The following is a 12,031-nucleotide window of genomic DNA, read 5'->3' as shown; positions in this document are numbered from 1 at the left end:
TTACGAACCAATTTGGTTTACGATTGAGAGGGAGTTTTTTCGCCAGTTGGAATTGGACAATATTTATTCAAATGGAAAGAATTTCATCAAGATGAGTTAGATTGCAGGCTATAAATGCTACATGTACGGCTAATTTCTTGGTTGACGGATACTGATCAAAATATTTATTTATTTACATTCCAAGGCTTCAATTTGGGGAAATCCTAGTCTTCAGCTGGCAAACAAAACTCTGTATTGGAATAGTTGGATTGTTAAAGGTATTTCAAGGGTAGAGGACATTATACAGGATGGACAGGTAGCTTCCTTTTTGGAATTAGAGGAAGTTTGGTTTGGAGAAGAGGGAGTTGAATAGGTATAACAAACTTAGGATACTTCTTTGTCAAAGGTTAGGAATGTTGTCAGGTTCACTGGGAAACAAACTAGTCTTATGTAGAGTGCTGAAATAGTTTCCACGCGCGGTATCGACTTACATCAACCTAATGCCTATAGAAGATACTACTATGAAGTCATGGGATAGACTGAAAGAAAAGTGGGAAAATGAGTTGCAATGCCCAATCTCGGAAGATGGGGGGAAAATAATACAGATGGGTTGTAGGAGTAAAATGGATTTGAAAGTATTACTAGTTAATCAGAACATTCTGGATGGTCTGGGTTGTGTGCGTATACAGGGATTTGGTCTTCTGGGAGAGAGAGAAAGGGACCATGGTTCATATGACGTGGGTTTGTTCGAAATCAGTGAATTTTTGGGGGGATGGATTAGATAGGTTAGATACAGTACTCTCAATAAACTTCCCGAGAACCCCCTTGACAACAATCCTTTTATCAGACAGAGGAAGATGTGGGCCTACTAGAAGGTATAGGAGTTGGATTAATAAGGCTTTAATGGTGGCAGTGAAGTACATTTTACGATTGTGGAAAACTAGCCGCAGGTGAAAGATTGGATTAATGACATGTATTTATTATCAGATTGTGAAAAATATATGTATTACAGGAGAAACCAGGAAGATGTTTATTTGGATATCTGGTCCCCTTTTAATGATTTGTATGGTGCATAGAAGTGAGTTTGAAGAATGATGTTTGATATTTACATGCTCATGAGGGTCAGGGTCGATATAAGGCATGCTGAGTGTGAGATGGGTCTTTTTTTGTGTGGTACTTATGTTAGTTTGTTGTTACTTGTGTTTTTTTTTTCTTCTTGATTTTAAGTCCTCTACAAACTTGCTTGTTGTGTATAGAGGGTTGATAACAATAGGATGCTGATACTTTTGTTAATATACTTATTAGATTATACTTTTTAGGGATTATTCATTTAACTGGTTGATGGTTATGTACGTTTTTTATACATGAATGTTAAGACTTTTGAAAATTATTACCTATTGTCGATCCTTTTACATGTTTTGTTGGAAAATATAAATCAAGATTTCAAAAAAGAAAATCCGTTTCTGTGCTTTTAGCAGCTCTGAAGCCATACTGATAGTCATGGAGACAACCAACAGATTCAGTGTGAAGGTTGAGCTGAGAGATGACCAGCTTTTCTAGGAGTTTGCCCAGGAAGGGAGTAATGGAGATTGGACGATAGACCGCCAGGAAGGGTTGGCAGAGGGTTACTTAAGAAGAGGGTGCCCAAAGGAGTACTTCAGGGGGGAGGGAGAAGACTCCAGTGGTGAAGGAGTGGTTGCAGAAATTAGCCAGAGCAGGAGACGGGGTGTCAATGTGGTCCTTGATGATTTTGGAGGAACAGGGGTGAACCTGTTTTGAAGACTTTCATAGATCAGACTTGTCTAGAAACCTCGTCAGGGGAGAACAGGGGAAAGGCAGAACAGAGGAAAGGCAGAGAAGGAGAGAGGAGAGGTGGCCGCAGAAGGGCCAGAGGAAGAGCAGAGGGGGGGTAGAGGAAGAGCGAGAGGAAAGGATGTCTTGAGTTTTAGAGGTGAAATCAGAAGCCAGGGCCGTGCAGATGGCCTGGGAGGGGACTGGAGAGGTAGAGACTGCAGCAGAATTGGCCAGATCTTTGCAGATGTTAAAGAGTTTGGCCGAGTTGTTAAATGCTGTGGAGACACAGGCTTGGATGTGGGCTCTCTTCTTGCTGCAGGCAGAGAGCAGGTATTGCCTTTGGAGCAGGCGGCAGGCCAGTATGTCAGAGGATGTGCAGGAAGCACACCATTTCCTCTCAGCCACCTTGCACTCGCGTTTAAGGGTGATGAGGTCCGAGTGGTACCACGAGTTGCACTTGGCTTTGGGTTTCAAACGGATGCTCATGATAGGGGCTAGTACATGAAGGGTGTCAGATATAGCAGAGTCGAGCATGCAAAGGGCTGTGTCAGGGTGTGAGTCAGCCAAAGGGGAAAAAGGGGTGAGAAAGTGGTGGCAAAAGCCTCAACTGACACACGCTTCATGGGTCGGATAACCTGAGAAGGTAGGTGGCAGAGCTGGAGTTGGCTTAGCCTGAGAAGTAGGGAGGGTGAGATGGGAGGAAAGGAGAAAATGATCACTCCAGGAGAGATCTATCCATTGAAGGATTGCAAAGAAAGATTATGATATAGAGTATTTATTTCCAAGTTGAATAGCCACTTAAAAACACAAATCTTTGAAAACACAACCAGTGAAGAGGGCCGAGGAAAGTCTATTCTAGCAGTTATTGAACACATGTCACCCAAGTCCGGGGTAAAGCAAAAACGGTTCCAAGATTCATGTAAGAATTACAAACTGAAATTTGCTTTGAACCAAAGCCCATTTATTTTGTATTAACACGGAAGTAAACCAAATGAACGCATGTTGGGAAACTGATGTGCAATATAACTGTTCTAAACACTGGCACATACTCTGCAGGTGAAAGCCCAATTCAAGAGAACATGCAAATCAGTATTAACAACATGGGAATAATATGCCAATGGTCCATTGGCGATGGGAAGCTAAAGAATGACAACATTAAAGATAATCTTAAGTGAACAGAGACTAAACAGAAAACAGATTAGAGGTGGTTGAGGAGGTGGGGAGAAAGGGGTGGGTAATGAAGGTTGTTCCCTAGGGCAATGGGAGACCAGGGGAGTCAAGGAACCCTCTTGGATCCCATGAAACAAGATTGAGCTCCTAGATAAAAACTCAACCTTGTGTTTCAATAACATCACTTACATTTTAGGTTTTATGGAAAATAATCACGAAGGACACACATTCTATTTGTACAAGACTAATTTTCCCAACCTCCATTAATAATACAAATATCATTACATTTTGAGCTTGGTGTGCTGAATCATACCATTCATTCTGGATACCAGGTCTGGCACAATGCAGAAGCACCACTGTGCGAAATATCTTCATCTACAGCAAACTGGCTTTGTCGTGCCTCAAGAGCTGCACAGCTTTAAATATTGTTCTACTAACCACGACAATCTGAATATTCTGTGCACCAAGCGGTTAACAAGTTACGTGCCCAATTGTTACGCTCACCTGGTATCCACAGGGACACCACCCAGCTGGGTTACTCGCTGGTATGCTTCTCAGCTTTGCCCTGATGTGGTCTGTGGGGAAGGTTCTGCCTTGTGGTAGAATTAGGCGTGCTCTCCATCCTGCCTGCTTTACAGGGGCGCGTTGTCTTTCGTGGGCGAGTGCGGTCCAGTTACTTCACTGACGCCGGCCCGTTTGATATTGTTCAGGTAGGTCTTATTGCTGTTCTTTAGTTTTGTTGCTATCCTGCATGCCTTTCTTTTTTTAAAATGTCTCTTTTTTCTCCCTTAGGTATGCGGAGCTTCTGCGCGGCGAACTGGCTTGGTTGAGCTCCGCTGGTAAATGATGGCGCATTAAGATGATGCGGTAAGTAAGCACTATGCGCAGCGCTGCAAAGTCTTGCCTTTGCTAACCTGTGTGTTCCTTCCTTGTAGGTCGCGGTGTTCTTCAGCACAAGTGGAATGTCCGGAGTGGTGCCAGCCGAGATGCGACCAGCCAGGTAAGCCTTTTGAGCAGCTTTCTTTAATGTTGCCTCTATCTTCCTCTTTCAGGTTGTTCTGTCCGGGAGGCGTGCAGATTCGAGGAAGCTGTTCTCAGTAGCTGCGAGTGTTTAAAGATGAAGACCGGAGGTAAGATGCTGCTGCTAATGATGTTCCTTTTGTCTCCTAGCAGGTTCTGGTTCGCAGAGGTTTGAGGTAATAGCTGGACACAGTGAGCGTCACGTTGCAAGCTGCAAAGTAATACAAAGCATGTTCTGCAGTCAGGGTGTGATTTATATAGCCCAGGTAAAGTACTACCAGGGAAAGTAGTTTCAGGCCTGCCACACCCAAAACACTAGACCGCATAGCTTGGTTCTTAGGAACCAAGCTATGTAGATGCCTCCATGTTGGCTGACAACACAATAAAGTAGTTCCCAAGCACATTGTTGTTCATGGTGTATGAGCCTGGCGCCATAGGCGCCAGGACTGGCCCCATGAGGGCTTTTGAAGAGGATGCCAGGCTCTAGAGGCCCGAGTCCTGACTCCACCTGGCCAATGGGTTTGGCAGAGGGGGTTTTGGGCGAGGGTCGTGACACCAATAACCTCGATAGGAAATATTGAACATGCCTGTGTTGTGTAATGCTAGATGAGCCAGACCTGGGGGGGGGATTCTCATTACTGCAATCACTACTACTACTTTTTTTTTAAAAAAAATATATACGTTGTTTATTAGTTTGTTCAACAACTTTACAACTTTTGAAATTTTACAAATTTTCATATAACACACAATAACTTTTCAGAGTACAGAACCTTCCTTAAAGTTAGTCAGGCACTTAAAGTATTTTTGTAGGTCATTATCAGCAGTAGCTAAACAAGTCAGAAAACAAGCAGAAAAGCATCAACTAACAACCATGACCATTTGCTGAGACTCATCTGCTCAAATTGTAGCAGGCCCAAGTAATCTAAAATGGGGCCCTCTGAGTGACCATAACTGATGGTGTCGGCAGCAATCTCAAGGTGCATTTTTGAAGGAAGAACGTGTGTTTCAAGCTAAGAATCGATTACCTACAAAAATAGGCATTAGTATGACAGAGATGAGGGAAAGCAAGACAGGTAGACTGAATTGGAATAAAAAAAAGATTTGAAAAGAGGCACAAGTGAAGTTTTTCAGGAAACAAGTTAAAAAACAACAGCTGTAAAGAAAAACAAGAGTTGGAGATTACAATTTATTAATATTGCATGCATATTTTCATAATGTGATACCTCTACTTGGGCTCCAATTTATGATGCTAGACAAAGGATTTGACAGACTACCAAGGAGCGGAGGCGACTAGGTTGTGTTTTTCTTTTTCAATTTGTGACTAATAATCATTTTTTGCTTTAACATTTCTTTTTGACATTCATTTTTCAACACCATTTATTTCCAAAGGACCCAAGGTTTTGCAGGAATTAAAGCATAGTAACCGAAGATGCACACAAACTAAAACTTCAATTAATAAAGCGCTGTAAGACAATTAGAGACATTAAACACATTTTTGCAAAACAGAACCAATGGAAATTCTGTGGAAAAAAATAGACACTCAAATCTGGAATTTAAAACTGTACTTTTAAAGTGGGTTATTTACAACACCAGATACCCTTTTAATAAGACACATACCCTTAAGAAATACAGTAATTAGATCAGGCAAAATAAATAAATCTTACATAGATTGTCTAAACTCCACTGGGCACAGAATCCAACTTGACGTTTTAAATAGTCTGAGTTATTCGTCCAGGTTTCCAATCTGAGCAACTGATCACTTATAGAGGACTGTGAAATCGTCAATTTATTTTCACCTGATAGATAAAAGCAAAAAATAAACATCAAAAACCTATTTCCTAAGATCTGTTTAATGCTTTCCCAAACATGCAGATCACGAAAGGAGCCTAGGAAATCTACCCACAGCAATTTGTTTCACTGATAATCCTGTTCATTATTTTACACAGCCCTCAATCTGCACATTAATACATTGTACAATTTACTCACCGTGGTGACTCTTATTCAGTCTACTCCATCCCTTGCACCACACAGGATATGGAAAGCATACCTTTTTTCTGAGGCAACTGAACTTTGTAAAAAAAAAAAAAAGGGACACCTCAGTCACATGTGCAGGTGCATCCAAGCCCAACGCTGTATCAGGTTCCATACCACAGCCCTTTCCTTTGCCCCTCTGCAACAGATCTAATTATATTATCAAAGGGGAGCAGAGTATATTGGTGGATCGACTGGAGGACTGGGGCATACATAGCCATTTCAATGCTCTACAGTGAATAACTTATTTATAGTTGTATCAGGTCCCTGTACATCCTGAATCATCTTCAAGACAAGCATTATTGGGTAGAAAAGTATCATTAATGCAATAAACATCTACTTTGCAATTTATAAAAGTTTTAAAAAGGTAGAAATCGGTTCAATAATTCTAAAAAATCATTAGTGCTCAACATAGATCATACTAAAGGATTCATTGTACAAGAGTTCAAATAAAATTGGGGTATTTTAAGCAGATAGGGCCATAAGTCTAAACAATCACGCACAGTGAATCTACTTAATAACAGGGAACCCCACATTCATATCAAACGACTACCTAATCAAGAACATTGCCTGATTAGTATTTCTAATTTTCTTCATAATGAACAAGGGTTTTAAATATTTATCTCTCAATGCCATGCGGCCATTGCACAGAAGCAAAAAATGAACTGGATTTTGTGACGAGTTAGAAGACATCGCACCAGAAATGAGGAGAAACTTAGATCCCACACCAAAACCCAGACGACTACCACAAGTTCCCAAAACATCTTATAGGTTAAAAAAACCATACAAGTCTGGTTTGTGGTGGTTGGAGAAGGAATAGAGGGCCCAATGTTGAGAGAGACTGTCATAGTTAAAACTGTAGCAGTGGACAACTTCAGGAGAAGTGGTGGCGTCAGCAACCCGGAGCGTTCCAGCCGGGCTTTGCAGGAGTGGCGAGGAGAGTCCCCGGAGGGGCATGGATTGAAGAGTTTGATCCGCGTTCGGCTACGCAGAAAGAACAGATGGATCGGGGCACAATAAGGACCTGGCTGCAGGGAGAAGGCAATGGTCACAAAAGAATCGCAATGCCAAAGCAAACGGCAGCAGACCTGTGCCAACGGAGGATAGCTGAGCCCTCCCCAGAGAGACGGTGGTCGCAGGGATATCAACAAGAGGGAAAGAAGGATAGAAAGTTCCTTCACTGGTGTCAGTGGCGTGGCGCTGAGGAAATCGACTGCCGCCCTGAACAAATGTGGAACGCTACGGGCAGCAAGGAGCCGTGCTGCAGCGATGATACGAAAGGTACGGAGCGGGAAGTGAGAAGGGGATACCACGGGCTGGAGGGGGAATACAAAAGCCTGAGGATTAGTGGCAGCAAACTGGGTTACCCAGTGAATAAGACATACGGGTACCGGCTGGATTAAAAAGGGAAGCTGAAAGGCGTTAATAAAGGAGATATCCACACGCATATGCAGACAAATCCAGGAGGTGAATGAGAATACAGAGACAGACTAGGAGAGTCTACTCTTCTTTGTCCCACTAGGCATAGGAATAAACATCGACAATAACCGTCCTAGAACAAACCAACTGGGCCAGAGACCAGTAAAACAAAGAATTGTTTATGTAGAACAACGTGGTGGGGCGAAGAAAAGAAACAATAAGTCATCTGTGCAAATAACAGATCCAGAGTGAACTTGAGAAAGGGGTGTATGGACAGCAACGTCACCAAAGTGTATATTAACATAAGCTTTAAAGTCAAGACCAGGGAAGGGGATTGTCCCCCGGCATACTGAAAATCCACAATAAGTGGGAATAAAGGTGCTTCGTAAATAGTGGATGAGATAGTAGAATGGACAGGAAAAACTAAGCGAAGCGGGTTGTCCCCCCCAGCAATGTAGGACATTTTGAGTTGAAACGCATAAGAAGTAGAACTATCTATACCAAGAAGGAGAAAGGCTGACGAGAAAACAGACAAAGATGCATTATTTTCCCTTGTAGTGGGTTTTGGTAGGATTGTAGTGTGAGCATTAGAATAGGTTTTGGACACAGGAAAGTGCACTTTACTTTGGACATCCTGACAACGACTGGTCCACTAGTTAGTTTTTTTGAGGCAGGGAAACCCCTCAGTTAGGGCAAGTGAGGTGTTTTTCCCAACCCCTTTATTATTTGAATAAAAACCTTGTTAAACTAACCAACACTGTGTCCGTCTCCTGAATTCTGGTACCCCATATAGTGTCAGAGGTGGGATGTGCCTGGCAGACAAGTCAGGGAACCGTGGCCTATCACTATATACTTATGGCAACACCCAAACTATGTCACTGACCAAAGTTGCACAGTAGTTTCAGATCGAAATCTCCCCAGGAGAATCAGTTTTAAACCTTAAACATCTGGTATTATTGATATCCCAAATACTATCTCCCAACAAAGGCTTCTCTTCAAAGGATGACCCATAGCCAATAAGACCAGACTTTCAGACTACGCGATAGGACTTAATAGTAAACTAAATCTGGTTATTGGGTTAAGTGACGACCTACCACCGATCTGACTCCAGTCTACGAAAACCCTCTAAAAAGCTTGAGACAATAGTTTCAGAATATCCCGCAATTGAAGGGGATAGTTCGGAAAACCCTCTGGAAGGACCCTTTGAAGTCAGCAAACTTACAAGAAGGTTTGAAGAGGGCATCTTTTAATTTTCTCCCGAACCTAGGTCCATCATTGTAGAGACCAAACCAGAAAACATGACCACCTTAGAACTTTTAATTCAACTCCTCGTGGATCATCGAATACAGGCAGAGCATAGATTCCAGGAAGGTATAGACAGAGGGGTGGCCATTCACCAACGCCCCATCCTAAACCATGGAATTCTACAACCTTAACAAGACAGAGGACTTGGATAATTTATTCTTAAACTTTGAATGTTTGTTGCAACAGTTTCGATAGAGTGAGGAAGTAAAAACCTGTTATTTGGCACCACTACTGAGGGGAGCATTACAATGGCATACCAAAGCCTAAATGCCTTGAGAACTCCTACCTTTGTGGAGATCAAAGGGGGCTTTGGTTGAAAGGTCGGTCAGACAGAAGTTTTACTGGAATAAATTCTGAGACCTGAAGCTCGCCCCAGGAGAAAGCCTAGGGGCATGGGTACAGATCATCTTATCCCTGTGGTTGAGAAAAAAATAATTATATAAGCCCTAGCTTTGGAGCAATTTGTGGATAGCTTGCCATCATTCTTGCAAAAGTGGTACTACAACTGATCAAATCAACCTTAATGTTATGCTATGTTACTTGGCATTTATATAGCGCCTTATGTATCATTGGTATGACCTCAAAGCACTGGTAGGTTGAACGCTCTCGGGAACCGCAGTTCAAGGATATATATGGTGCGTGGGCGCACCGGATATGTGTGCAGCTGGTGTGGTTGTTGCATGATCGCTGCTTCTAATGGTCACCACAAACAGCCCAGAGCTTCTCAGAGGCCAGTAAACAGATAAAGGCCTTGCATAAAACCGAAGAAGTTACAAGTGAAGTAAAACCAGGTCTGCGCACTATCCCATCCACTGAAGTGAAAGCAGGGATGAGACGGTTCCCGCCAGAAGTAACTCCACGAACCTTTAAGTCAAGACCTAAAGAGGCAGAAGAAAAGAGGGTTCCCCCCCCAAAGCATGTGGGAACAGCAAAGCCCAAAGATAAAAGACCTCCTATGGTTCTATCCTTTACTTGTGGCGAAAAGGGGCACCTGGCCAGACATTTTCCAAAAAACAGGAAGGAAGAACCTATGGAGATCAGCTGGATGTCGGGAAGTCCCTGAGATCAGCTACAGAACCAGGAAGAGGATGAAACAGAGAATATCACCATGTGTTTCTCTTTACCAGTCCTTGTAAAAACACATGAAAATGCCACAGTGAATGGCATACCATTAATCATGATGGTGGAGTCTGCGAGCAAGCAGACAGCCATCAGGCCCGAACTTCCTTTTTTTCGTGAGGGAAGACGGGGATTGGACCCTGTTCAAATCACTTGCTTCCACAGGGACCACAAGGTATATCCTTTAACCCCAGCGGCAATTAAAATCAGTGCCGACGAGGAGACGAATACAGCAGTTATGGCCGGACTTCCAGAAAAAAAAATAATAGGGTCATACTTGCCAAACTAAAATACAATTTTTCAAGACCGTAATCCCCTACAAACCACCTATTTACCATTCGATAACTGGGAGGAGGATAATTTGGGAGAGGATACGCCTGCTTGGTCTTGGGGAGACATTTTGGTAAATACATCCGGAGAAAACACCTCGCCAGTTTTAGATGGGGAAACCTCAGTCTTCTGGGAAGGGTATGTGACGAGTCAAAAGACATTGGGTCTCATGAGACTGGCGGTAGCCGTGCCAGTAAATCAGGCACGGCTGCCGCGGAATCATTTTTTTTTCAGCACCCGGGAATGGGCAATTACCCGGGCATTACGGCCCCACCGAACCCAGTAATTGCTCATTCCCAGGTGCCGGAAAAAAATGCTCCCCATTTCCATTCGAGCCCCAAAGGTTTCAATGGGAATAGGGAGACCGGATGCACCGGCACCATTCGTGAATGATGCCGGTGCATCTGACATGTTCTGCTCGCGGGTGCCGGTGAGCCCGCAAGGTCAGACCTGGCAGGCGAAAAGGCACCCGCGAGCAGACCTTGTAGTTTGCCGGTCCGGTAACAACGGTACCGGCAAGCTTACCCGTTGTTACCGGACCGGCAACCTTATAATGAGACCCACAGTCCCGGAAATAAGGAGAATAAACTTGGCTCCCACACCAATACCCAGACAACTACCACAAGTTGCCACAACACCTTATAGGTTAAATCCTGATACACCATATGGGTATATGTATTGCTACAAGGTGAAAACGGTGACCTGAGGTACAGAGGAAGAATAGCTGAGTCCTTTGTTTATGTCAACTGAGAAGACCAACAATAAAAGAGACGAATGACAGAGTCTGGTGTGTGGTGGCTGGAGGAGGAAAAGAGGACCCAATGTTGAGAGAGACTGTCGTAGGTATAACAATAGTAGGGGACAAGTACAAGAGAAGTGGCAGAGTCAGCCACCCAGAGCCTTCCAGCCAGGCTTTGCAGGAGTGGCGAGACGAGGAACTGAGCGGCGTGAACGCCGTAATTGACATTGGCAAGAGGGTTTAGGGCATCACGGAAATTAACGTGAAGCTCTAAATCAAGGTCTAAGAGTGAGAAGAGTCCCCGGACGGGCACGGACTGCAGCATTTGATCCGCGCTCGGCTACGCAGAAAGAAAAGAATGATCAGGGCACAATAAGGACCAAGCTGCAGGGAGAAGACTTTTGCAAAAGAATCGCAACAAGTGAATGGCAGCGGACGTGTGCCGAGGAAGGATTGCCGAGCCCAGGAGTTGAATGAGAATACATAGACAGATGAGGAGAGCCTTCTCTTCTTTGTCCCAGTAGGCATAGGTATAAACATGGACAAAAACCGGCCTAGAACATACCAACTGGGTCAGAGACAAGTAAAACAACAAACAATTGTTTTTGTAGAACAAGGTGGTGGGGCGAAGAAAAGAAACAATAAGGGATCTGTGCAAATAACAGACCGAGTGAACCTGAGAAAAGGGGTGTATGGACGGCAATAGCACCAAAGTGTATACAAACATAAGCTTCAAAGGAAAGACCAGAGAAGGGGCTCGTCCCACTGACATATTGAAAATCCAAAGTGTGAAGAAAGGTGCTTCCTAAATGGTGGATGAGATCGGAGAAGAAAGGGAAGCAGATCTACCCCTCCCCCCGGCACTGTTGGAAACACATAAGAAGTAGAACTAACAATCTATACCAAGAAGGAGAAAGGCTGAAGAGAAACATCCAGAGACATCTTTTTTTCCCCTTATAGTGGGTTTTGGTAGGATTGTAGTGTGAGGGTTAGAATAGGTTTTGGACACAGGACTGTGCACTTTATTTTGCACATCCCGACAACTGGTCCACCACTAGTTAGTTTTGTTGAGGCAGGTAAACTCCTCAGAGTTTGGGCAAGTGAGGTGTTTTTCCCAACCTCTAT

General features: G+C 43.6%; 1 protein-coding gene across 1 annotated transcript in view; it reads right to left on the bottom strand.

Annotated features, from left to right (window-relative positions):
• RSPRY1 (ring finger and SPRY domain containing 1) overlaps positions 1-12,031 on the bottom strand; it is a 1,045,708-nt gene that overhangs the window by 549,961 nt on the left and 483,716 nt on the right. The window contains exon 8 of the mRNA XM_069653445.1: positions 5,628-5,759. Within this exon, the coding sequence (XP_069509546.1) occupies positions 5,628-5,759 (132 nt within the window). The remainder of the gene's footprint in view (positions 1-5,627; positions 5,760-12,031) is intronic.

Source organism: Ambystoma mexicanum, chromosome 1p, assembly GCF_040938575.1.
Source record: "Ambystoma mexicanum isolate Mex_15411 chromosome 1p, UKY_AmexF1_1, whole genome shotgun sequence".
NCBI lineage: Eukaryota > Metazoa > Chordata > Amphibia > Caudata > Ambystomatidae > Ambystoma > Ambystoma mexicanum.
Note: the sequence above shows the minus strand (reverse complement) of the source record. Positions and strands in the feature narration are given on the sequence as shown.